Source organism: Mus caroli, chromosome 10 (assembly GCF_900094665.2).
Source record: "Mus caroli chromosome 10, CAROLI_EIJ_v1.1, whole genome shotgun sequence".
In the NCBI taxonomy this organism is placed as follows: Eukaryota; Metazoa; Chordata; class Mammalia; order Rodentia; family Muridae; genus Mus; species Mus caroli.
In genome coordinates, this window is record NC_034579.1 from 75,899,036 (window position 1) to 75,925,473 (window position 26,438).

Genomic DNA, 26,438 nt, shown 5'->3' on the forward strand with positions numbered 1-26,438 from the left:
TAGACTAACAGACTGGCTACATAAACGGGACCCAGCATTTTGCTGCATACAGGAAACACACCTCAGTGACAAAGTCAGACACTACCTCAGAGTAAAAGGTTGGAAAACAATTTTCTAAGCAAATGGTCCAAAGAAACAAGCTGGAGTAGCCATTCTAATATTGAATACAATCAACTTTCAACCAAAAGTTATCAAAAAGATAAGGAAGGGTACTTCATACTCATCAAAGGAAAAATCTACCAAGATGAACTCTCAATTCTGAACATCTATGTTCCAAATGCTGATAGCAGCAGGGGATTAAGAAAATAGCTTCATTACTTGGGCTCTTTTCTCTTTGGCTCAAGGGCCCTTTGCTGGCCAGGCAAGTGGCTGAGAATTTAACTCTTCATGAGCCAGAGAGAAAAGGAAAGAAAAAAAGAAAGAGAGAGAGAGAGAGAGAGAGAGAGAGAGAGAGAGAGAGAGAGAGAGAGAGAGAGAGAAGGAAAAGAAAGAAGGAGGGAAGGAAGGAAGAAAGAACAAATGAAAGAAAGAAAGAAAGAGAAAGTTAGATACACACAGACACGTGCATACTGGGTAAACCTGAAAAGGGACGCATTTAACAATTTGATTGCTTTCAGCTTTTTATAGCTTTTCAAACAAAAAGCTCTCTATGTAAGAAAAGGTAGAGGTATCATGAGGTATAGTGGATAAAATGTTACATAAAAAGGGACTTAAAGAAGGATGTCTCAGTGTTTCATTTTATAAGGCTATTGTAAGTTCAAAGTGACAGTTTCACATGGCCTTGCTTTATCTTAGTGCACACCTGTAGTGTTATCCTTGGACCTGACCTAGAATGAATGTTTTTTCTTGATCACAACTCTGTCCTGAGCCTATTTCTCGTCTCAGTGCAGTTTATGAAAGTTCATTGTATTCCTTATTATATAGCCTTTACTTATCCTATGAAGAGGGGTCACAACAAAAACCATCTCCTTAAACTTTCTTCCTATAGTTATCTGAAACAAACCAGGGATTTTATAAAGTCATTAATTCACCTAAACAACATTAATTCATGAAAGTTAATCTTCATATTGCTCTATAGGAAATTTACACAATAGGAGGTAATCACAGCAGACTACAGGTAGTGAGGACCTCCCAGGGTTGATTTACACCAAGACAAATAACTGAGGAGTATGGCAATGGCAAACATGAGAAAGCACCACATAGCAAGAAACAATCCTGGGATGAAGTCCCTGGGGCTGTGTCCTACCAGAGTGTACTCATTGCAGTGAAGCAAGACAATGGGTCATCTCCAGGGATCTTACTTGCCCACTGCAGCTCTTCCTCTATGGTCTCATCCAGAACCTGCACATTTTTAGTAGACCATCCTCTGACAAACTCACCAGCCAATCATTCAAACAGTCTTTTGATACCTTTTTGAAAAAACAAAAAGCAAACCTTCCTTAATAAACCTAGAATCTCCATTCAGAGGGCCTACATCAATACATTCAGCCTGAACCAGATTTATGTTTCTTTCACCATTACCTAACACACTTAAAATACATTCTCACAAATTAGCAAACTAAGTTCTTTAGTGGTATAGGGCAGATTCTCATAACCTACACACATTCTACTTCCCACCCATGACTCTGCTTTGCCTTAACTCTGGTTATATGTGAGAGGCAAATATTAGTCTGCCCTTAGGAACATCAATATTCTTTGGCCTGGCATTTTTTCCATAGAAAGTCAATGATATTTAGTAGACAATAAAGAATTAATCTCCTTAGTCAACTGTGAAAAGGGCAATATATCAAGGTGTTGGAATGAGGGTACTATTTCATGTTTTTCAGGTGGAAAAAAAACCCATGAGAATCTGAGGGCTCAAAGTCCTCAGCTTCAGTTGGGTCCTTCCACACATCCTCATTCCAAGTAACAGGATTCCACTTTTTCCCCCCAGTTAAAGCCCTTACTTTAACTGCTCACACCCTTAAGGACTTGGATTCTCATTGGAATTCAGCCGTCTTTATTGAGGTTCAATTTACACAACTAAAACTCACCATTTTAAATGATTTGACTCATCATTGACACTACCTTATGTAGCCATCACAGCTATCTATACTTTAAATACCATGGGAGTACATGAGAACTTATCTTTAAAAACAAACGTTTTCAAGTAGCAATGACACACTTCTATCACTGCACTAGATGCAGTAGGACCTGGGAAAACTAAATTGGTCAGTGAGGTGCACAAAGACTCATGCGATAGACAACCTTATGCAGGGTTCAGGCAGTTTATGCTCTACAGGTTAAGAAAGCTCATGAGTAAAGTTCTCATGAGTTCAAGATCTATGCCATCACAGGACATATCAGGCTTGAAAAACATGTTTTGTCTATGGAGCATATAAAGGAATCTTCAAACATTTAATTGAATAATATCAACAAGCAGTTATGAAAAATTATATGTAGCCAGACTTCTATTTGTCATGCCTGAGAGAAGCACAAAAACATTACAAGAACAATTCTGTTTTGAAGAAACTGAGATCAAAGTACCTTGTCTTGTTTTCTTGTGGTGCTCCCAAAAGCACTAATAATTCTCTGGTTTTGCATTTCTGCCTCACAGCTGGTGTGTGTCAGGTTCATAGGTTGCCAACATGCAAAAAAACAGTCTAAAATAGGGGTATAAACCTTTGTTTCTCCGGATGAGAAATGGAAGGGACTGGGACAGAGGCTGTGGGCCAAACTCTGGCCACTGTGAGGTGTTGAGAATGGGGTCCATAGCCTTCAATAAGCCTGGAGTGGGAAGAATCTGGCTTAGCTCAGAGTGAGTTCCAGGAGTGCAGAGGGGCCTTCTGTGGGAGACGTAGGCACAGCTCTTTATGATGAAGGCCTCTCCCCACAGAAGTCCTTTATGGAGACATTCCTTGCTTGTCCAAATTGCTTTATTCATGGAGGATAAGGATACATATGACTTTCTCAGGGTGAACCAGAGATTAAATACCTTTTACTCATTGACTAAATACTTGGGACCCTAGATAGAGGTATCTATTAACATGGACTCTAGGCTCTATGTTACATGACTGGTTGTCATGGTCCTCTTAGTGGGGTGTTATGATCTTGTGCTCCAGAACAGCAATCTAGTTGGGAGTTAGTCTGAACTCCTGCCATTCTCAATTATGAGTTTTAACTTTGCTACTATCTTACTAGCTCTTCTGTCTGATTGCATGGACCACTGCCCCACAGAATTCTCCTCACATGACTCAGTTCCCAAACTGTGTTCACTCCATTTTTTTCAGGTAGTCAACAGACTGGTGGCTAATGGGGATATGGGAATGGGAATTGTTAAAAAACTGTTATATGAGAATGCTAATTCTGCATACCAGACTGCCACCCATCCTTTTAGGAAAAAAATAGAGATATTGATCACATCTGCTTCTGTGTTGATATTGGCATTAATATTCACACGTATTCTCTCTGGTCACTGCCCTCCAATGCCAAAAGGTACCTTAATTATTGGCAGCCATCCAACAAGAAAAAAAATGAATAAAAATAATGGCAATGGATCTTTAAATATGGTCATTCTGGACATTTTAACTGACAATGTCTACAAAGCTCAGGTATTAATGGCTAAAATTTCCAGGTTTATACTCACTGTAAACAAGGAAATTGATAGGGGAAATGAGTGTAGATCCCTGAATGGTAGTGAAGAATGACCTTTTATTTATTTATTTATTTATATTTTTATTTCTTCATAAAAACTGGATGAAGGCCTCAGACTTATCTTCAGAAGTGAATGCCACCCCAACAACCACTCTTAGTGGCCATCACTCCCATGCACGAAAACTTTCCAGGAAAATTTTATACAGCTCCAGACGAGATCTCAGTCTCAACTCCAGATACATATTAACACAAGAAAGGGAGGTTCAGGCCATGCCTACTGGGATATTTGGGCCTTTTGCCACAAGGAGTGTCTGGGTTGATAACAGGCAAAAGTAATATGACCATACAGGGCTCACCTTCTTTTCCAGGAACTATAGAATGATATTATATTAGTGAGATTAAATCTATGGTTTCTGATCCTATTGGCAACCAAACTTTAGGAAAAGGACAATGTATTGCTCAACTGTTGTTGAGCAATGTTTATTTGGGAAAAGTCTGTTTAGGAATGTGGCACAGAATGTTTTTAGATCCTCAGATGTTTACTGGATGGAATTATTAAAGAGGGACCCACCAGGCCTCTATGGATAGCTGGTAAGAAATTTGAGTGATTGCTAGACATTGGTGCCAATATTTCACTTCTTTCCTATCAATCTTGGTGGCCTTCCCACTGGCCTATTCATGGCACCCAAGCAGATCTCTGATGAGTAGGAGTTTCCCATGGGCCTCAAAAAGTTCCAAAATTCTTAATTGGAAAACTGATGAGGGTTAATCAGGTTCCTTCCAGGCATATGTGCTGTGGCAGCTAGCAGTTAATTTTTGAGGAAATGTTCTTTAAAGCCTAGGTATGTTATCTGTTTGTGCCTAATACCCCTGCTGAACAGATGATGTTCTCACAAGGGTCAGCTGCTGGAAAGAGTCTGAGAAAAAGAGTTGCAAGAAATAACTGAAATTTGAAATCCCATTCTAAAAACAGACAAGATTTGGGGTATTTTTGCTAGGAGCTGCTGAAGATTATCATGGTAACCCATGTAACCTGGTTTTCTGAGGATCCCATCTGAGTATATAAGTGGCCCCGTAAAAAGTAAAAGATACTGGTCTGAAAATCTCAAATGATTTCCAAAAAAAAAAAAAAAAAAACCAAAAAACAGCTAGGGGATTTGACTTGAGTTAAACCTATGCTAAAAATTCCCACAGCACAACTGCAACCTTTATTTGATGTTAAGGGGAATTATAATCCGTCATCGTCTAAAGAATGCACTGAACCTGCATGTATAGTATTATAACAGGATGAAAATGCACTTAGGAATACTCAGGTTCAGCATATCTCATATCTCTATACTGTTCCTGCATTATTAGCTATACTTTCTCACAGTATGACTATGGAATTGCTTTGTGGTAACAGGGCAATAGAATGGATACATTTTTCTATTAGTTCAAAAAAGTTTTCACTCTATATTAGTCTGTGGTTTCTGGACCAATAATTCTGGGCAGGTTTCAGACAAAACAATTATTTGGTCAAGAACCAATAAAAAATTTTATTCTTCTCTGTCTCCCTGAGCTGCTTGCAGAAAGCAGGCCAGGGCAGGCTTTTGCTGAGCCTCTGCCCCGTAGCCTTTGCTGGACTCGGCCCCTAGGTGCTTCACCTCAGGCTGGCAGAGCCAGGGAAGGGAGCCCTAGGGCAGAGATGGACATCGTTGTCAGCCAGGAATATGGACACAGCAGTGCTCCCACCCAGCTCCTAGGCTGCCGAGATGGCAGCTGCTGGTGCCCGAGGCCTGTGGGCCACCTACCACCAACTCATGGATAAAGTGGACTTGTTGCTGCCAAAGAAATTGAGGCCGCTTTACCACCTGGCAGGCCCCAGAACAGTTTTTTCCTAGGCTCCGATAATGAAATGGGGATTGGTATGTGCTGGATTAGCTGACATGGTCAGACCTACAGAGAAACTCAGCGCAGCTCATTCCACTGTGCTGATGGCTACAGGGTTTATTTGGTCAAGATACTCACTTATAATTATACCAAAAAATTGGAGTTTGTTCACTGTTAATTTCTTTGTGGGGTCAGCAGGAGCCTCTCAGCTGTTTAGGATTTGGAGATATAATCAAGAACTCAAAGGGAATCCAGTAAGAGTTCCTGATCGCCTGAACATCCTAGCTGTAGACAGAAACATTGGAATCTAGTATATTTGATTACTGATAAGGTAACTATTCTGATAACACTGGAAAAGAAGGAAAACAAAATCTAACTGTAGATAATAGCTAGCACTTGACTTCACAAAAAAATAAAGCAAACTTTCAGTAACTGTCTGTCTTTACGTATGCCTCAAGGGACTGCTTGTGGATGGCACCAACATTGTTTTCTACCATTTGTCCATAATAAACCGTCCTTATGATAAAAACAGCTGTAAACTTTAGTGAATGTTTCCGAGGATGTAGCACTGGCTTTTTCCACATATCCCTTTCAAGTTGATAGTTTCCTTTCAGTGAACCTATTGATTTGCATAAAAACAGGTTAGTCTATTTCCTAGATGTTCCAGGCTTCAGCAGATACTTTCTGCACAAGTAGTATTTATAGATGCTACAAAAGTGGATAAGGGTACCCTGATTTCTAGAGAAACTTCACTGATTTTTACATACTCAGGTTCTTCAATGAAACAGAATTACACATGACTTACATTGCTTTACAATGTTATGCTCAATATCTGAACATATATTCTGGTTCAAAATATAAAGTCCGAGTGTTGCAATGTGTAGAAAAAACATGGATCATTTCATTGGACACCTCTATTCTTGATTCACTATACATATGCACCACTCCATCTAGATCACATAGGTTTTTAAAATGACCTATCTTTGAAGTAGAGAATGAGAGGATAATGTAAGATTTAAACAGGAACCCTAAGTGCTCTGAACGTAATACTTCTTGGAACTTTACAATGCATTAATTACAATGGGTAAATAATGTCTTATGCTCTCAATATTTTGGTTAATTTCTTTGCTTTGTTAATTTCATCTTTTTAAAATTTCTAAACTGTGTGTTTACACATGTACCATGGTGTACATATACTAGTTAGTGAACAACTTACAGGTGTCTATTCTCTAGTTTCTCTATGTGCAAAATAGAGACCACACCAATCTAGTTAAATTTGGCAACAAGTAACCTAAACTGGTGAGAGAACTCATTGGCTTTATTTCAATTTCAACAATATTTATGTTACAATCTGGTGTGTTGGTATGTATAAAACCCAAGTATATTATTCAGAGAAAAACTTCCATGAGTAATGTAGTTATTGAAGAGAATGAAGTCAGGTCAACAAGCTTAGCAACAACCACCTTCACTCCCTAAGATAATTCTCTGCTATTCATTTGTGATTCTGAGAAAATGTTAAGAACAAGTATATTTTCCTTAGTATAAACTTGTGTAATACAAAAAATAATGACAACATAAATAACATTTTCATTTACACAGATTTTACTATTTAAATTGTGATGAGACAATGGGTTCTGTTATTCTTAGATGACAACACGTTTGCAGTTTGAAAAGGAGACAGCATTTTAATGATGTAATAGTTGTACTGTTACTCAAAAACCAGTGAGAGAACTTAGTGGAGAGAGTGAATATGGTTTGAAATACTATATCTCATTTACTATCCTTCAGGGGAATTTTCTTCTTTGTCTGTATGCTTTCTTTCATGCTTTTGAAGGGTACCAAGATGTGCAAAGGATATACCACATTTCTTACATTCAAAGAGTTTCTCTCCAGTATGATTTTTTTCATGCATGTGAAGGCTACTGCGATATGAAAAGGTTTTACAACAATGCTTACATTGAAAGGGTTTCTCTCCAGTATGAATTCTTTCATGTATTTGAAGATAGCTGGAACAGGCAAAGGTTTTACCACACTGGTTACATTCGTAAGGCTTCTCTCCAGTATGACTTGTTTCATGTAGTCTAAGACTACTGCGATATGCAAAGGCTTTACCACATTGATTACATTCATAAGGCTTCTCTCCAGTATGAATCCTTTCATGCCTTTGAAGATGACTGTGATATGCAAAGGCTTTACCACATTGATTGCATTTATAGGGTTTCTCTCCAGTATGAATTCTTTCATGCATTTTAACATGGCTGTTACGTGCAAAGGTTTTACCACATTGACTGCATTTATATGGTTTCTCTCCAGTATGAATTCTTTCATGTATTTGCCGGGTACTGTGACATGTAAAGGCTTTACCACAATGATTACATTCATAGGGTTTCTCTCCAGTGTGCGTTCTTTCATGCTTGTGAAGACTATTGCTATATGCAAAGGCTTTCCCACATTGATGACACTTATAGGGTTGCTCACCAGTATGAATTCTCTCATGTATTTGAAGATTACCATTACATGCAAAGGCTTTACCACACTGACTGCATTCATAGGGTTTCTCACCAGTGTGAGTTCTTTGATGCTTGTGAAAATGACTTTTATATGCAAAAAATTTACCACACTGATTACATTCATAGGGTTTCTTTCTAGTATGAATTCTTTCATGTATTTGAAGGTAATTAGGACATGCAAAGGTTTTACCACATTGATGATATTCATACCTTGTGTCCCTAGTATTCATCCTACATATCTGATGATTACTGTGAAATGTAACGTCTTTATCTCCTTCATTATATTCATAGGATGTTATTTTGGAACTAGTTCTTTGGTGTAATTGTAAAGAGGCCTTATCACATTGAATATAATCATAGAGATACTCTTCATTGTAGGCTGTGTTCTGTATTTGAAGATACCTGTGATAGTTAAAACTTTTACTGCTTGGCTCACATCCATCATGCCCTTTTCCTATATGACTTATTTTACATCTTTGAAGAGAAAAAGAAGAACTGAGATCTTTACCACACTGATCGCAGTCATAACATTTTCCTATAGTGTGAGTCACACTACATATGCAAAGTAAACCAGGACGGACAGGAGATTTTCCATACTCCTTGTATTCATAAGGCTTTTCTCCAATGGGAGTATTTTGATGAATTCCCATTGAAGCTGGAAAACCATTTACTTGTAAACTTATATCACATTCACCATGTCTTCTCATAGTGGGGATGACTACATATCTTCTAATTGTTTTGGGAAAGAGAGAGGTGTACTGCTTCTTCCCATAGCCCTTTGCTTTACAGGTACTATATTGAGAAGAGTTGAAATACCTATTAAAAGAAGAATAACAAATAAAAGATTTTCATGTTGTATTCGTACAGTTTAATTAATGCTCTGTTCCTCATAGATGCATGGTATAGGGATTCAAGTTTCGACACCACAACAATCTTCTTAACTCTTATAAACTGCTGTCTACCTACACTGCACTAAGTCACTACAAGTATATGAGTAACACTAGCTTTCCTGATTCATTTGTAACAGGTCTTGGACATACACTAATACCCTAATCAATGTGTATGTCATTTATGATATTTCAATGGAATAAAATTAAGTAGATAGACACTTATACAAAAGGGTTCTTATGAGGCTATGATTAAAACTGTGACATCTTCTAAGGCTTTGGTTTCTTCTCTTGTTTCTTATTGGGCTACTAATTAGCTATGTGAGATTGAACTGTTTGGTATGTGTACTGGCTGGTTTTGTGTGTCAACTTGACACAAGCTGGGGTTATCACAGAGAAAGGAGATTCAGTTGGGGAAATGCCTCTATGAGATCCACCTGTAAGGCATTTTCTCAATTAGTGATCAAGGTGGGAAGGCCCCTTGTGGGTGGGACCATCTCTGGGCTGGTAGTCTTGGGTTCTATAAGAAAGCAGGATGAGCAAGCCAGTAAGTAACAGCCCTCCATGGCCTCTGCATCAGCTCCTGCTTCTTGACCTGCTTGAGTTCTAGTCCTGACTTCCTTTGGTGATGAACAGCAGTATGGAAGTGTAAGACAAACCCCTTCCTCCCCAACTTGCTTCTTGGTAGTGATGTTTTGTACAGGAATAGAAACCCTAAGACAGTGTGTAAGAATTTAAAACTCCTCACAAAACTGTGCTTACATTATTTTTTTCTTCATTAAAACTTCAGGGTACATTATAAATATCTTCAGAGGTACATTATGTATCAGCTTCCACATGAAAATTACCTTCCATGTCTTCTAGAACTTTGACAACATTCTTCACTATTGTGGTCTTCCCATTCATAGCCTAAAATATAGAACCAGAAAATGTATGAGATACTTTTGGAAATTATGTAAAATTTAAATTATTGTCTTCACTGAACCTTGTAACAATGCTTAATTTATTCACCACATTCTTAATTTTTTTCACAATCAAAATTACAGAAGAGCACTCACTTCTAAGAAAGGTTTGTTTCCCTAAGTTATGAAGTGAAGGAAATTCCATGTCATTACCTATACAAGTAAGGTTCCAGTAGGTTTCCAGCATGACATCTTTGTAGAGACTCTTCTGAGAAGGATTCAGTAAAGCCCACTCTTCCTGAGAGAAGTTCACATGTACATCCATAAAAGTCACTGCATCCTAAAGCATATCACATATATGTATATATAGAGAGCATAAATGCAAATATATGCAATATATTTATACACATACACAAAAACACATAATATAAATGGCGATTCTGGAGAAAGGTATGCCTGCACCAGGGAGCCCACAGCCTCCTGTCTCCCAGGAGGTCTGCCCTAACCAGGAGCAAAGGTGAACTGCACAGAGTCCAGTGTGTATGAGTTCTATCCTGCTCTGCCTGAGTCCCATTGCCCTTCTGGTCTGCACCTCCACCTGCACCCACGGCAGACTGCCATGCCTGGTCCCACCTCCCACCTGACAGCTTGCCTGTTTTCCAGGAAGTCTGCCCTAACAAGGGACACAGGAGGATGTCTCTAATCAGGGACACAGGAGGCCTGCTCTAACCAGAGACAGTACTGCCTGCCTCCCAGGAGGCATGCTCTAATCTGAGACCCCCAGACCAGTTAACACTAGCGATAACCAGATGGTGAAAGGTAAGCACAATAACAAAAGCAACAGAAGACAATGACATGTGGCACCATCAGAACCCAGTTCTCCTACCATGGCAAGCCCTGGAAACCCTAACACAGCTGAGGAGCAAGATTCTGACCTAAAATTCCATCTCATGAAGATGATAGAGGCCTTTAAGGAGGATATAAATAACTAGGAAAACAGCCCATCTGTCTCCCAGGAGGTTTGTCATAATGTCATAACCAGGAACACAAATTGACATGCCTGCTTGCAGACCCCAAAGCTAGCCTATCTTCCAGAAGGTCTGATCTAACTAGGGACACAAGGACACAGGAATACAGTAGGCCTGCTCTAATCAGGTCACACAGCTCTACCTGCCTCCAAGGAGGCCTGCTGCAGTCTGAGAAACCCAAACCAGTTAAAACCAGAGATAAACAGATGGCAAAAGGCAAGCACAAGAACATAAGTAAAGGTATGAATGAAAGGTCTTTCCATAAGGAATGGTAAACAGTCCTACCTAGGGACAGTATTTTGTACAGCAGCCATTAGAGATAATTTGTAAACAGTTTCCTCAGTCTATAGTTTACCATTATATGGGTGATACCCTGCCTGCTGATTCAGATGCAAATACCGTAGAAAAAAAGTATTTGATTCAGAGAATTTTGCCTTCTTGGGAATTACAAATTGCTCCTGAAGAAATATAAAGTAGAGATTCTATTAACTGTCTAGGATATAAGGTAGGTCTACAGAAAATTTGACCACAGAAGGAATAAATCAGGAGATAACACTTCGTGATTTTAAAAAATTGTTGAGAAATAGTAAATGGCTAAGACTCAGAATTGGATTAACAATTCAAGAGCTAAGTAATTTATTTCAAACCTTACAAAGTGATTATGACTTGGATAGTCCAAGAAAACTATCAGGTGAAACTGAAACATAGTTGGCTGTGGTAGAAAAGAAATCACAGGATGCCCATGTATGCTCTTTAGATCCAAAGCTGAGTTGTATTTTAGTTCTTTTGCCTTCTATTTATTCTCCTATAGGAATTTTTATGCAGAGAGAAGATAATATCTTAGAATGGGTATTTTTACCACACCAGCAGAGTAAAAAAAATTAAAGACCTATGTAGAAACGGTTTCTGAATTGATTCTGATAGGAAAAATGAGAGTTTACTGATTTGCAGGAATAGACCCAGCATAAATTGCAATACACTTTTTACTAATGCTGAAAAGGACTCATTACAGTCAGAAAATGAACGCTGGCAAGGAGCCTGCAATACTCTTGTGGGGGAGAGATTAACAACAAGAGACTTCAGTTTACAAAAGGAACTAATTGGATTATTATAACCATGTGTTTTTCCACCCTCATCCCTGCACCCAATATAACAACTCTAAAACATTATTATTTCATATGCCTAGGCCAAATTTTCTGACTAGCTCATAACTTAATATCACATCTATTCTATTCCATTCTTTTTTTTTTTTTTTTTTTTTTTTTTTTTTTTTTTTTTTTTTTTTTTTTTTGGTTTTTCAAGACAGGGTTTCTCTGTATAGCCCTGGCTGACCTGGAACTCACTTTGTAGACCAGGCTGGCCTCGAACTCAGAAATCCACCTGCTTCTGCCTCCCAAGTGCTGGGATTAAAGGCATGCGCCACCACGCCTGGTTTTTTCCATTTATTCTATTCTATATATGCCATATGTCCAGTTACCTTTCCTAAGTTTCATGCATCCGACTTCCTCAGAGTCCAAGGCAAATCTCTTTCTGATTATCTTCCACAATTCCAATCTCTCTCTGCCAGTTGTCTCGCCTTCTACTTTCTGCCTCAGCTAATAAAGCCATCAGGTGTTTACTGACCAGGTGATGCTTCCACACAGCACGCAAGAGATTCTCTTTACATTTCTCTCTTTTTAGTCCAATAAAAGGCTCTTTTCCTAACATCAATAAATTATATACAATAAAAACAATTATAAAACCTATCAGGTAAGATTTACATTCACAATGTCCAGTCCATCTGTATTTGGCAGCCTTGGAGAAAGTATGTTACCATTTATCCTATCTTGGTGAGTTCAAAGTTCTGCACCTAACCATTTTCTATCATAACCTGCATTACCAACCTAAAAACATCTTCAGAGACCTTAAAATACTTTCTTAAATCCTATAAAACTTCAGTTTGTATGTGAGACTACAACTATCTAGTCTTCAACCCCATCAGAGACCTGAGAAGGAATACATACTACCTAAGTATGGAGGAATTGTAGGCAAGCAGCTTCCAAAACCATAGAAATAACAGAGCTAGGTAGCTGACTAGACAGTTCCTCAAAATTTCTCTATAATGTTGGAACATCCATCTTTACCCTTCTGGATCAGTATATTTTTGTGATGCAGAACTTATGAAAAACTGCTTACCTTGTCTTTACAAAGCTGGGCAAAAGAAAAAAAAAAGAGTCTTATATTGGATTAAAAGGAGATGTTGGGGTGATCTTTTTGTGCACTGTGTATGGCTGTATAGTGTTTTGTAAGCCCTTCACCCAACACCTTCTGGTTTGGTTTAATAAAGAGCTGAATGGGTAACAGCTGAGCAGGAGAGGATAGGCAGAACTTCCAGCAGAGATAGAAACTCAGGGAAAGAATCAAGATTGGGAAGACTCACCAGTGAGAGTTGGAGGAGTTGGACATATGAAACTGAGGCAAGAAAATGAGCCATGTAGCAGAACATAGATTAACATAAATGGGTTAATTTAATTTATAAGACCTAGTTGGAAACAAGAGTAAGCTAAGGCCCAACGTTTTGATAAAAAATAAAAGGTCTCTTTGTCATTGTTTGGAAGCTGACAGTTCAAAGAATGTCCATATGGTTATAAAGCTGGAGCTTTCTTCCAGGATGCTACATTGAGGCATGGTTTCTGTTCAAAGCAGGAAAGAGAGACTGGGATGAGGGTGCGGGTAAACACAGTCCTGATATATCCTAATATCCACAGTGATATGTCCTAATATCCACAGTGATATGTCCTAATATCCATAGTACCTGCATATTCTCCTCCATATTTCATTTCCCTTAGTGTAACTGAGTGATCATCTACAAAGAGCACACTAAGGCCTGTACAGGAGATAGTAGCTTGTCCAAGGCCATACCACCCATAGAAAGCCAAAATCCTAATTCACCAAAAGTCAAATGCAGCAAATATGTATTCATTCATGTATTCTTGAGTCTATCCTTTGCCATATAGCCAAGCTCTCTGTTCAAGCTCTTACTCCCCATTGCCCAGCCTGCTAAGTATTGAGATTTTAGGCCTAAGTAACAATGCCAGGACAAGAAATGTTAAACTAGTATCTACCAGAAACCAGTCTTTGAATAGACTGCTTATGAGTCTATGAGACAGAATATGCTGCTACTGTTTGGATAGTTAGTAAAGAAACAGATGGGAACAGGAGGGTAGTGATGATGTGTCTATCTTAGGGTTTCTATGGCCATAATAAACACACGAACAAAAGCAACTTGAGTATCTGTTTCTTGGGCTTACACTTCCACAGCATAGTTCATCATTAAAGGAAGTCAGGAAAGTAACTCAAGCAGGGTAAGCATCTAGAGGCAGGAGCTGATATATAGGTGATGGAGGGTGTGACTTGCTCAGCCTTCTTTCTTACACAATGCAGGACCACCAATCCAGGAATAGCTCCACCCCTGATGGGTTGGGCCCTCCCCACCAATCACTAATTAAGAAAATACCATACAGACTTGCCTGCAACCTGATCTTATGAAGTCATTTTCTGAATTGAGACTTCCTTCTTTCAGATGACTGTAGTTTGTGTCAAATTCACATAAAAATAACACTCAAAGAAAATGTAAAAAGCAAAAAGCTCCTCACCCAAAACATCCAGGAAATCCAGGACACAATGAGAAGATGAAACCTAAGCATAATAGGTATAGAAGAGATTGAAGATTCCCAATTGAAAAGGACGAGCAAATATCTTCAACAAAATTATAGAAGAAAACTTCCCAAACCTAAAGAAAGAGATGCCCATGAACATACAAGAAGTCTACAGAACTCCAAATAGATTGGACCAGAAAAGAAATTTCTGCTGTCACATAATAATCATAAAAAAAGAATATTAAAAGCAGTAAGGTAAAAAGGTCAAGTAAAGGCAAACCTACCAGAATTACACCAGACTTTTCACTAGAGACTATGAAAGCTAGAAGATCGTGGGCAGATGTCATATAGACCCTAAGAGAACATAAATGCCAGCCCAGGCTACTATACTCAGCCAAACTCTTAAATTACTATAGATGGAGAACCGAAGATATTCCATGACAAAACCAAATTTACACAATATCTCTCCATAAATCCAGCCCTACAAGGGATAACAGATGGAAAACTCCAATACAAGAAGGGAAACTATACACTAGAAAAAGCAAGAAAGTAATCTTTCAACAAACCCAAAAGAAGATAGCCACATGAACAGAATTCCACCTCAAACAACAAAATATAACAGGGACAATCACTATTCGTTAATATCTCTTAACATCTTTTAAATCAACGGATTCAGTTCCCCAATAAAAAGACATAAACTAACAGACTGGACATGTAATTAGGATGCAACATTTTGCTGCATATAGGAAATACACCTCAGTGACAAAACAGACACTACCTCAGAGTAAAGGGCTAGAAAACAATTTTCCAAGCAAATGGTCCCAAGAAACAACTGGAGCAGTCATTCTAATATTGAATAAAATTGACTTTCAATCAAAAGTTATCAAAAAAGATAAGGAAGGACCAATCATACTCATCAAAGGAAGAATCTACCAATAAGAACTCTCAATTCTGAACATCTAATGCTCCAAATGCAAGGGCACCCACATTCATAAAAGAAACATTACTAAAGCTCAGCACACATCACACCCCACACAATAATAGTGGGAGACTTCAACAGCCTGCTCTCATCAATGGACAGATCATGGAGACAGAAACTAAACAGAGACACAGTGACACCAACAGAAGTTATGGACCAAATGGATTTAACAGATATCTATAGAACATTTTATCCTAAAACAAAAGGATATACCTTCTTCTCAGCATGTCATGGTTACCTTTTCCAAAACTGACCATATAATCAGTCACAATACAAGCCACAAGAGATACAAGAAGATTGAAATGATCCAATGCATCCTATCAGCTCACCACAGACTAAGGCTGGTCTTGAATAACAACAAAAACAACAGAAAGTCCAAACACACATGGAAGCTGAACAATGCCCTACTCAATACTTGGTCAAGGAAGAAATATAGAAATTAAAGACTTTTTAGAATTTAATGAAAAGGAAGGCAGACCATACTCAAACTTATAGGACACAATGAAAGCAGTACTAGGAGGAAAAGACTTAGCTCTGAGTGCCTCATAAAGAAACTAGAGAGAGCTTACACTAGCAGCTTGAAAACTCACCTGAAAGCTCTAGAACAAAAAGAAGTAAATACACCCAAGAGGAGTAGAGGGTAGGAAATAATCAAACCCAGGGCTGAAATCAACCAAGTGCAAACAAGAAGAACTATACAAAGAATCAACAAAACCAGGAGCTGCTTCTTTGAGAAAATCAACAAGATAAACCCTTAGCCAGACTAACCAGAGGGCACAGAGACAGTATCCAAATTAACAAAATCAGAAATAAAAAGGTAGACATAACAACAGAAACTGAGGAAATTAAAAAAATCATCAGATCCTTCTATAAAAGCCTATACTCAACAAAACTGGAAAACCTGGATGAAATGGACAATCTTCTAGACAGATACCAAATACCAAAGTTAAACCAGGATCAGATAAACCATCTAAACAGTTCCATATCATCTAAAGAAATAAAAACAGTCATCATTAAAAGTCTCCTAACCAGTTAAAAGAGCCTAGGACCAGATGGTTTTAGTGAAGAATTCTATCAGACCTTCAAAGAAGACCTAATTCCAAGACTCCTCAAACTATTCCACAAAATAGAAACAGAAGGAACACTATCCAGTTTTGTTCTACGAAGCCACAGTTATGCTGATACCAAAAACCACAAAAAGACCCAACAAAGAAAGAGAACTTCAGACCAATTTCCTTTATGAATATTGATGCAGAAGTACTCAACAAAATTCTCACAAACTGAATCCAAGAACATATCAAAACAATCCTTCACCATGATCAAGTAGGCTTCATCCCAGAGATGCAGGAATGGTTCAATATACAGAAATCCATCAACTTAATCCACTATATAAACAAACTCAAAGACAAAAACCACATGATCATCTCGTTAGATGCTGAGAAAGCATTTGACAAAATCCAACACCCATTCATGATAAAAGTCTTGGAAAGATCAGGAATTCAAGGCCCATACCTAAACATAGTAAAAGGAATATACAGCAAACCAGTAGCCAACATCAAACTAAATGGAGAGAAGCTGGAAGCAATCCCACTAAAATCAGGGATTAGACAAGGCTGCCCACTCTCTCCCTACCTATTCAATTTAATACTTGAAGTCCTAGCCAGAACAGTTAGACAACAAAAGGAGGTCAAATGGATACAAATTGGAAAGGAAAAAGTCAAACTATCACTATTTGCAGATGATACGATAGTATACTTAAGTGACCCCAAAAATTCTACCAGAGAATTACTAAACCTGATAAACAACTTCAGCAAAGTGGCTGGATATAAAATTAACTGAAACAAATCATTAGCCTTCCTTTATACAAATGATAAACAGGCTGAGAAAGAAATTTGGGACGTGACACTTTTCACAATTGTCACAAATAATATAAAATAACTTGGTGTGACTCTAACCAAACAAGTGAAAGATCTGTGTGATAAGAACTTCAAGTCTCTGAAGAAAGAAATCAAGGAAGATCTCCCATGCTCATGGATTGACAGGATTAATATAGAAAATGGCCATCTTGCTAAAAACAATCTACAGATTCAGTGCAATCCCAATCAGAATTCCAACTCAATTCTTCATAGTTTTAGAGAGCAATTCTCAAATTAATTTGGAATAACAACAAACCCAGGATAGTGAATATTATTCTCAAGAATAAAAGAACATCTGGGGGAATCACAATCCCTGATCTCAAGCTATACTACAGAGCAATAGTGATAAAACTGCATGGTATTGGTACGGAGATAGACAGGTAAATCAGTGGAATAGAATTGAAGACTCAGAAATGAAACCATACACCTATGGTCACTTGACCTTTGACAAAGAAGCTGAAATCTTCTAGTGGAAAAACAAAACTAAACAAAACAGCCCAGCATTTTCAACAAATGGTGCTGCTTCAACTGGTGGTCAGTATGTAGAAGAATGTAAATTGATTCAATCTTATCTCCTTGTCAAAGCTCAAGTTCAAATGGATCAAGGGCTTCCATATAAAACCAGATACACTGAAACTAATAGAAGAGAAAGTGGGGAAGAGTCTCGAATACATGGGGACAGGGCAAAAGTTCCTGAACAGAACACCAATGGCTTATGCTCTAAGATCAACAATTAACAAATGGGATCAACAAAAAGGCAAAGGATACTACAAACAGGACAAAACTGCAGTAAAAATATTTTCCTAATCCTATATCCAATAGAGGGCTAATATCCAATATATACAAAGAACTCAAGAACTTAGACTCCAGAGAACCAAATAATCCTATCAAAAACTGGGGAACAGAGCTAAGCAGAGAATTTTCAACTGAGGAAACTCGAATGGCAGAGAAGCACCTAAATAAATATGCATCATCCTTAGTCATCGGGGAAATGCAAATCAAAATGACCCTGAGATTCCACCTTATACCAGTCAGAATGACTAGGATCAAAAACTCAGGTGACAGCAGATACTGGTGAGGATTTTGAGAAAGAAGAACACTCCTCCATTGCTGTTGGGATTGCAAGCTGGTTCAACCACTCTGGAAATCAGTTTTGTAGTTCCTCAGAAAATTAGACATAGTACTGAGGACCCAGCTACACCACTCCTGGGTTTTATACCCAGAAGATGCTCCAACATGTAATAAGGACACAGGCTCCACTACGTTCATAGCAGCCATATTTATAATAGCCAGAAGCTGGAAAGAATCCAGATGTCCCTCAACAGAGGAATAGATACAGAAAATGTGGTACATTTACACAATGGAGTACTACTCAGCTATTAAAAACAATGATTTCATGAAATTCACAGGCAAATGAATGGAACTTGAAAATTTCATCCTGAGTGAGGTAACTCAATAACAAAAGAACACACACAGTATACCCTTACTGATAGGTGGATATTAGCCCAAAAGTTCAGAATACCTAAGATACAATTCAAACCATATTGAAGCCCAAGAAGGAAGATCAAAGTGTGCATGCTTCAGTGCTTCTCAGAAGGGGGAACAAAATACTCACAGGAGGAAATATGGAGACAGTATGGAGCAGAGATTGAAGGAAAGGTCATCCAGAGCCTGCCCCACCTGGGGATCCATCCCATATACAGTCACCAAAATGGGATGCTATTGTGGATGGCAGGAAGTGCTTGCTGATGGGTGCCTGATATAGCTGTCTGCTTAGAGGCTCTGACAGAACCTGACAAATAGAGGTGGATGCTTGCATCAACCATTGGACGGAGCATGGGGTCCCTGATGGAGGAGTTGGAGAAGGGACTGAAGGAGCTGAGGGGGGTTGCAGCCCCATCGGGGGAACAACAGTGTCAACAGGCCAGACCCCCTGGAGCTCCCAGAGACTGGACCACCAACCAAAGACTACACATGGAGGGACCCACGGCTCTGGCTGCATATGTGGCAGAGGATGGCCTTGTTGGACATTGGTGGGAAAAGTAGCCCTTGGCCCTGAGGGTGTTCGATGCCCCAGTGTAGGGGAAGGAAGGCAGGAGTGGGTGGGTAGGGGAGTACCCTTATAGAAGCAGGGGGAAGGGGAATGGGATGGGATGGGAGTTTCCAAAGCAGAGACCTAGAAAGAGGGAAATATTTGAAATGTAAATAAAGAAAATATTCAATTAAAAAAACCAATGACTCCAGGAAATTTGCAGGCAAATGGATGGATCTAGAAAATATCATCCTGAGTGAGGTAACTCATTCTCAAAAGAACATACATGGAATATACTCACTGATAAGAGGATATTAGGCAAAAAGCGTGGAATACCCACAATATAACATGGAGCACATGAAACTCAAGAGGAAGGAAGACCAAAGAGTGAATAATCAAGGGAAATAGAAGGTGAGAGGGACTTGGGAGGAAGAGTGGAGGGTTAAGGGAAAAAGAGGGGCAGAATCAGGTATGGGAGGAAATGGAGGAGATGTACAAAGGGTCAGAAAATTGAACAGAGATGTGTAGAAATGGGGGATGGGGAACTGCGGGGTAGGGGTAGCAACCACAAAGTCCCAGATGCCAGGAAAGCAAGAGCCTCCCAGGACCCCACAGGGATGACATTTGCTGAAATACCCCACAAAGGGGAGGAAGAACCTGTCAAGACCATATTCAGAGGTTAGGCATCCCCCCCCCCCCGAAACCTTTCCGGTTGAGGGATGGGGCCACCCACCCATCTCCAAAATTTTAACCCAGAATTGCTCCTGTCTAAAGAAAGTACAGGGACAAAGAGTGGAACAAAGACTGAAGGAAAAGCCATCCAGAGACTGCCCCACCTGGGGATCGATCCCACATGCAGATGTCAAACCCAGACACTATTGCTGGTGTCAAGAAGTGTTTGCTGACAGGAGCCTGATACAGCTGTCACCTGAGAGGCTCTGCCAGGTCCTGACCAATACAGATGCGGATGCCAGGCTGAGCACAGGGACCCCAATGGAGGAGTTGGGGGAAAGACTGATTTATCTGGCATCAATAGGAGGGGAGGCTTTTGGTCCTGTGAAGGCTTGATGACCCAGTGTAGAGGAATGCTAGCATGGTGAGGCAGGAGTTGGTGGGTGGGTGAGTACCCTCATAGATGCAAGGTAAGGCAGGGTGGGATGGGGGTTTGTGGAGAGGAAACTGAAAGGGGGTAACATTTGAAATGTAAACAAATAATATTTCAAATTTTTAAAAATATCTAAAGCTTTAGACATATATAGCAAACTTCATTGTGCATACAGACCTGAGTTTCTGGCCAAGTGAAAAGAATAAACAGGACATTAAAAAAAATAAAGAAACAACAGCAAATAAATTCTCATTAGAATCAACCAAAAAATGTCTATGGCTCCCTCCTTTGCTTTTCTTTGGCCAGCTTCACCCCATATGGGGGAAGGTATACTGCACTGTGCTCTTTCACAGGCTCAGAGACTACATTTGGCAGAATTCTCCAACCATTCCTTTTTCAAGTGACTAAGTGCAGCCTTGAGAGAACCAGCCAACCTTCAAGTCCACCACCAGTATGCCCTTGTTCTAGTCTAATGATACTGTCTGGGTCAAGTGAGTATCCGAAGGGACAGTTCACCTAGCCTGGAAGAACCTTAAAAGGTGTTCTCCACTCTGTGGAAGTGAAGGTGGCTGGCATTACACCATGGATCCACTATAGCCAGATCAAAAAGTAAATGCCATAAATACTGCCAAATGTCTATATCTGGACTATGGACCAATTCAAATGAATGTTTCATTGGTTTTCCAGGTCCTTCCACTCCTTTCCTCTCTACCTCCAACCTGAGTCTTACATGGTATGACTAAAGGGTCATGGTACAACCCCCACTGGACTCAGGCCTGGGTCTGGAAACTAAGAAAAACATATACAGGGGAGATATTAGCTAAGGTAACTACAAACCAGGAACCCATATTCATGTTGACCTTTGCTCACTGATGTCCAGTTTAAATGTCAGGTTGTATTACAGAAAGGAAACATGGGGTTTACCTATGCAGATAGAAATACAGACTTTACAGTTCTACACATGCCCTGCAGCTGAGCCCCCTGGTTGCCAGAAAGAAGAAAGTTTCCACTACAGAAATAATGTTTGTAAAACTGTGGATTCCAGAAAAATTCCCTTAAAAGGATTCTGGCCTTGGGCAAACAGGAAAAACCCAGAGAATCAGGCTCTATTCCACAGGGAGGGACTCTGGGGATGGAGTTAAACATTCCCAGGCAGGATTCAGCCAAACTTGCTGCTTTCCTTAGACACATGCCTCTCTGTCCTACATATGCATAGGAGCATACTAGACTTTCAGCCCATCGACTAACAAAGCTCACAGTAACAACCCATATTATTAGTGTTCTGCTTTGTAAGTTAATTCATCTGGATATCCAGCAGCATTGCTGAGCCTTCTAAACTACTTTGTGGGCATATACTAATGGCTTGACTAAATATCTCTTTTGATCCTTTACAAACTAAGTACACAGGTTGATCAAGAGCTAATGCCATTAAAATTTTTCCATTAAAACAACAGTTAGAGTCCCTTACAGAAATGATCCTACAAAATTGAAAAGACTTCGACTTACTTCTGACAGAAAAGAAATTATGTCTGGCTTTGGGGAAAAAAAAACCTATTGTTTCTATGCTATTTAACCAGAACTAATTTAAGAATTACCGCCATGGTTAGGGATAAAATTGATACTAGTCTCCATTTTCTTGGTCCCCTGGCTAACTACTCTGCTTTTGGCACTGACTGAGCCTTTAATTTTCATTCTGATTGGATTAACAGTGGGGTCCTACATCTTAAACTAAAATAGGATGAAGTCATGACTTGACACATTCACTAAGACCAGTGGGGAATGTAACAAGGGCCCTGACTCTATGATGACAGTACCATTCAAGCTGTAACGTCAGCACATAGACAGTACCATCTGCCAATAAAAAACCACAAAGGCCTAGTCCATCCAAGTCCAAAGTTATGGGATAGTCTCTACATGTACTACCTTACTCATGTTGTCAACATGGTTTTTGTGCTTAAAAGCTCCTCATGAAAAAGGCTCAGGGGTATACTGGGATGGACTTGCCTTAGCAGGGAGCTGAGCTAAACCTTGACTGAAAGTAATTATGTGGTTTCCTGCCATCTTGGCTCTTATATCACTATCATATAGATTTTAAGCTATGGATCCATAGACCCAATGAAAAGTCTAACAAGTTAAGCTATCAACAACAGAAAGCAGAAGAGAAACAAGTATTCAGTATTCATGAATGAAAATTGGTCAACAAAAGATTGAATATATACAGTATACACAGTGACATTCTCTGACTTCAATTGTCAAATACAACTGCAATAAGGGCTATATTGTAGCTAAGCAGTGGTGGCCCACACCTTTAATCCCAGCCCTTGGGAAGGAGAGGCACATTTGTACTTCTGTGAGTTCCAGGCCAGCCTAGTCTACACAGAGAAATCCTGCTTCAAAACAAAACAAAACAAAACACAAACAAAACCCCTATACACAAGCAACCAACCAAACCAAGCAAACAATCTAATAAAAAACAACGTCCTGGGGAAGAATAAAAAGATCGACAAAATATGAGAAGGAAAAAACCCACACCATTAAAATTGTGTCAATTTTGACAACTTAGGCAGGGAAACACAGTGAGTCTGGCCTTACTAACACACAAGACTGGACCACCGTGGCATCTATAGGCGAATGTGTTAACGACAGACTTTACACTGCGCAGTTAAGTGAAAGGGATGCTACACCCACATGTCGCGTGCCGGGTGCAGAACTTTAGAGGACACAGAGAAACTAGAGCTCTGCCTGTCAGAAAATCTGCCTTTCCTGGAGACGGTAAAAGCAAGTGAGGCGCTCACTGCATGGTGACGTCAGCATCAGGGATGTTTTTCCACAAGGGCTCCGGGCTCCCCATAGTCGGAGCAGGGGGGTAACTCAAGGAGGTCATTCAGGTAGGTGCAGGGAACTCAAGTGAACAAACAGAGAAACACCTGACGCTGACTCCCGCAGCCCCTGGCCGAACACCCCAGGGCCCCCGCGGATCCATCCCGCATTTGGACAGCGATCCAGCTCACCATGGCGCAGGCTGCAAAACTCGCACAACTCTCCTCCCAGCTCCCGGCAACAGATCACATCAAAGCACACGGAATCCCTGCAGACTTCCACAGAGCCTCAGCCAAGACTGAGTATTCCGCAGTATGGCGGACCGGAAGTGCTCTCCCTATTTTAACTGCCCGGTCCATCTGGAGTCCCTGATTGGCTAGTGAGGCTTGAGTGACAGGAACAGCTCCCACAGTGACAGATTGCACTGATGTTTCCAGCCTTGGCTTCCACCTCAGGCACAGAACTGCCCCAGACCTGAGGAGTTTGACACTGCAGTAGAACTTGGGCCTGAACTGCAAAGTTGTCCCTACATTTTTCCTACACTCAGTAGACACTCTTCCTTCGAGTAGGCAGAGGGTCTCTAGCTTGCAATGATCATTAAACAATGTACAGGGGGGTGAAACCCACTGCTTCACAGGTATATGGGCGCCCAGCCCATCCAAGTCGAACTTAAACTACCTAATTGATATTCACCATCCAGGCATTAGCAATTACATTAAGGTTGCTCACATCTCTCTCCACTGCACATTTGTAGCCAAAAAGATTAAAGTTCCCAGCCTTTTGTGGTGACACTGGCCTATCATGTCAGCATTTGGGAGGTGAAAGCAGGATATAAAAACATTTACGTCTGGTCTACAGAGTGAGTTTCAGAACAGTCAGGAAAAACCAAAACAAGCAAACAAATAAAATGCAAGAAACTTGATTTATGACACCAAATGCAAACAATTAGGCTTCCCAAACAGGAGGTGACCAGGGTCAGGATGATAGACAGATATAGACCGTTTGAGATCAGTATATCTTGCATAACACAATGGCTCATGTTAACCGAGTCTATTAAGATGTACTGCTCTGACAGATTATTTGTACATCATCTCCAAGGCATCTCTTTTGCATTAAACAACTAACTCTACTCTGAGTTGGCAAAGAAAAGAAAATCAAGCAAGACAGAAAGCAAAGACATTTGTGATGAAAGGAGCAAGAATCATGAAAAGAGGACCTGTCCAGTAACACCCTTTGCAGGATGTGTCAAGGTCTGTCTTTCTGTACAGACTTTGCCTCAAGCCTGCTCAGGCTGTGCTTACACAGAATCCAGACTGGAGACTGGAATTATTTACTGTGTGCCCTTCTTACCTATAAGGATCTGGGACCTAGAAGGCTGGTCATCACACATCTGGGTAGTGACTCCCATGGGGACTAAGGTGCTAGATGTCATGTATGTGTCCACAACACTGCTGTTCTGTACCTATGACACTTGCTTATGCTACTGGGATGACCACACAGGTGTTGGGTAGATGACAACCACACATGAACAACCCTCTACTCTGGTGTGTGTGTGTGTCCACACATGAACAACCCCCTACTCTGGTGTGTGTGTGAGTGTGTGTGTGTGTGTGTGTGTGCGCATGGCACAGGCCCCAAGGCCCTTGCCTGCATGCCTTCCATCTGACAGACCTTATTCTTGTGGTGGATTTCACCACCAAGCATCATTATTATTATCATGCTGTCTTACAACCTCCGTATTCTGGACTTTTAAAATTCAGGGCAGGCCACCACTTCCTGAAGGTTATTCAGGTAAGCCACTCAGGGACATATCTTGCCTAGCAGGTGAAGTTTACATTGCTCCTCTCTCCATCACTGCTGTGCATCTAGATCTGTTCCTTTGACATCTTGGAACAGAAAGTGGTAGAAGGAAGTGTTTTTTTAAAGACATCATTGTACATATATGGCTGCTTTCCTACATTTATGCCTGTCCTCAACATCTGTGAAGTGTCCTTCGAGATTAGAAGAGGCTTGTTGGATCCCCTGGAATTACAAGCATTTGATAATTTGATACAAGCACCATGTATGTGCTGGGAATTGAATCCTAATCCTTTGGGAAAAAACAACGAGTGCTTTTAACTGCTGAGCCATCTGTCCAGACCAGGTAGAAGCAAGACTTCAAACCAGCCTACAATGAAACCTTTTCTCCTAACTTTGACTACAAAGTAGCTCCTGGGAATAAAAATACAATATTAGATAATTTAATAAAGGGCAGGAGAGATAAGATCATTGGGTTTAGAACACTGGCTGTTCTTTCAGGGGATCAAATATCAATGGCTTGAAACCACATTGCAGCTCAATGCAATCTGTAATTGCCATCTCAGAGGACCAGAGACTCTCTTGTAGTTTCTTCAGGGCATTGCATGCATGTGGTTCACCACATACATGTAGTAAAAATACCTATAAACATAAATAAAAATTGAGATTCTAAGAAAAGTAAATAATTTACATCATGAACTGGACACTCTAGTATCCTTAACCAAAAGTGGCCATAAGTGAAACCTGAACTGTAATGGTGGTGTCAAGATGTCTGTACTCACTATCTTGACAGATGGAAGGCATGCAGGCAAGCACCCTATCATGAGAAGCTATTTAAACTTAAAGTCTGTATGATGCTAGGGTTAGATTTGTGTTTGGAAAACTATAGCCCTATAGAATTGATTGGAGAGTATCAAAAGTGAGGTCATATTCTAGGTAAAATGATTAAGACAGATCTTAGTTATTGGCATGGGAAAAATCTACTAGAAGTGAACTTAGCATGGATTTGTAGGGGTGAATGACTAGCATAATTAAGGGCACTAAGGGCCTGTAAGAACCCAATAGAATCAGAAAACTGAAAATGTGTAGTTAAAGGCTGATGGGCTTGGTGTCCTCAGACTGAATCTTTTTTTTTTTGGTAGGATTTTTGTGATGGATTTTTATTTTTTTTTTAATTTTTAATATTTTTTATTACATATTTTCCTCAATTACATTTCCAATGCTATCCTAAAAGTCCCCCATAGCGCCCCCCACTTCCCTACCCACCCATTCCCATTCTTTTGGCCCTGGCATTCCCCTATATTGGGGCATATAAAGTTTGC

General features: G+C 39.9%; 1 protein-coding gene and 1 pseudogene across 2 annotated transcripts; one reads left to right on the forward strand and one right to left on the reverse strand.

The window, feature by feature from the left end:
- Window positions 1-5,369: 5,369 nt before the first annotated feature.
- On the forward strand, window positions 5,370-5,813 carry LOC110302717 (annotated as a pseudogene).
- LOC110303099 (zinc finger protein OZF-like) lies at window positions 5,704-23,634 on the reverse strand. Of its 2 annotated transcripts, none has more exons than XM_021174037.2 (4): window positions 23,511-23,634; window positions 10,015-10,141; window positions 9,662-9,808; window positions 5,704-8,828 (listed from the first exon to the last, which is right to left on the reverse strand). In XM_021174037.2, exons 3-4 carry the CDS (start codon window positions 9,736-9,738, stop codon window positions 7,280-7,282), a joined length of 1,626 nt encoding a protein of 541 aa, XP_021029696.1. In that variant the 5' UTR covers window positions 9,739-9,808; window positions 10,015-10,141; window positions 23,511-23,634; the 3' UTR covers window positions 5,704-7,279. The 2 variants fall into 2 exon arrangements, with proteins under 2 accessions (XP_021029696.1, XP_021029695.1); XM_021174036.2 differs by having other exon boundaries at window positions 7,100-8,828; window positions 9,748-9,808.
- Window positions 23,635-26,438: the final 2,804 nt, after the last annotated feature.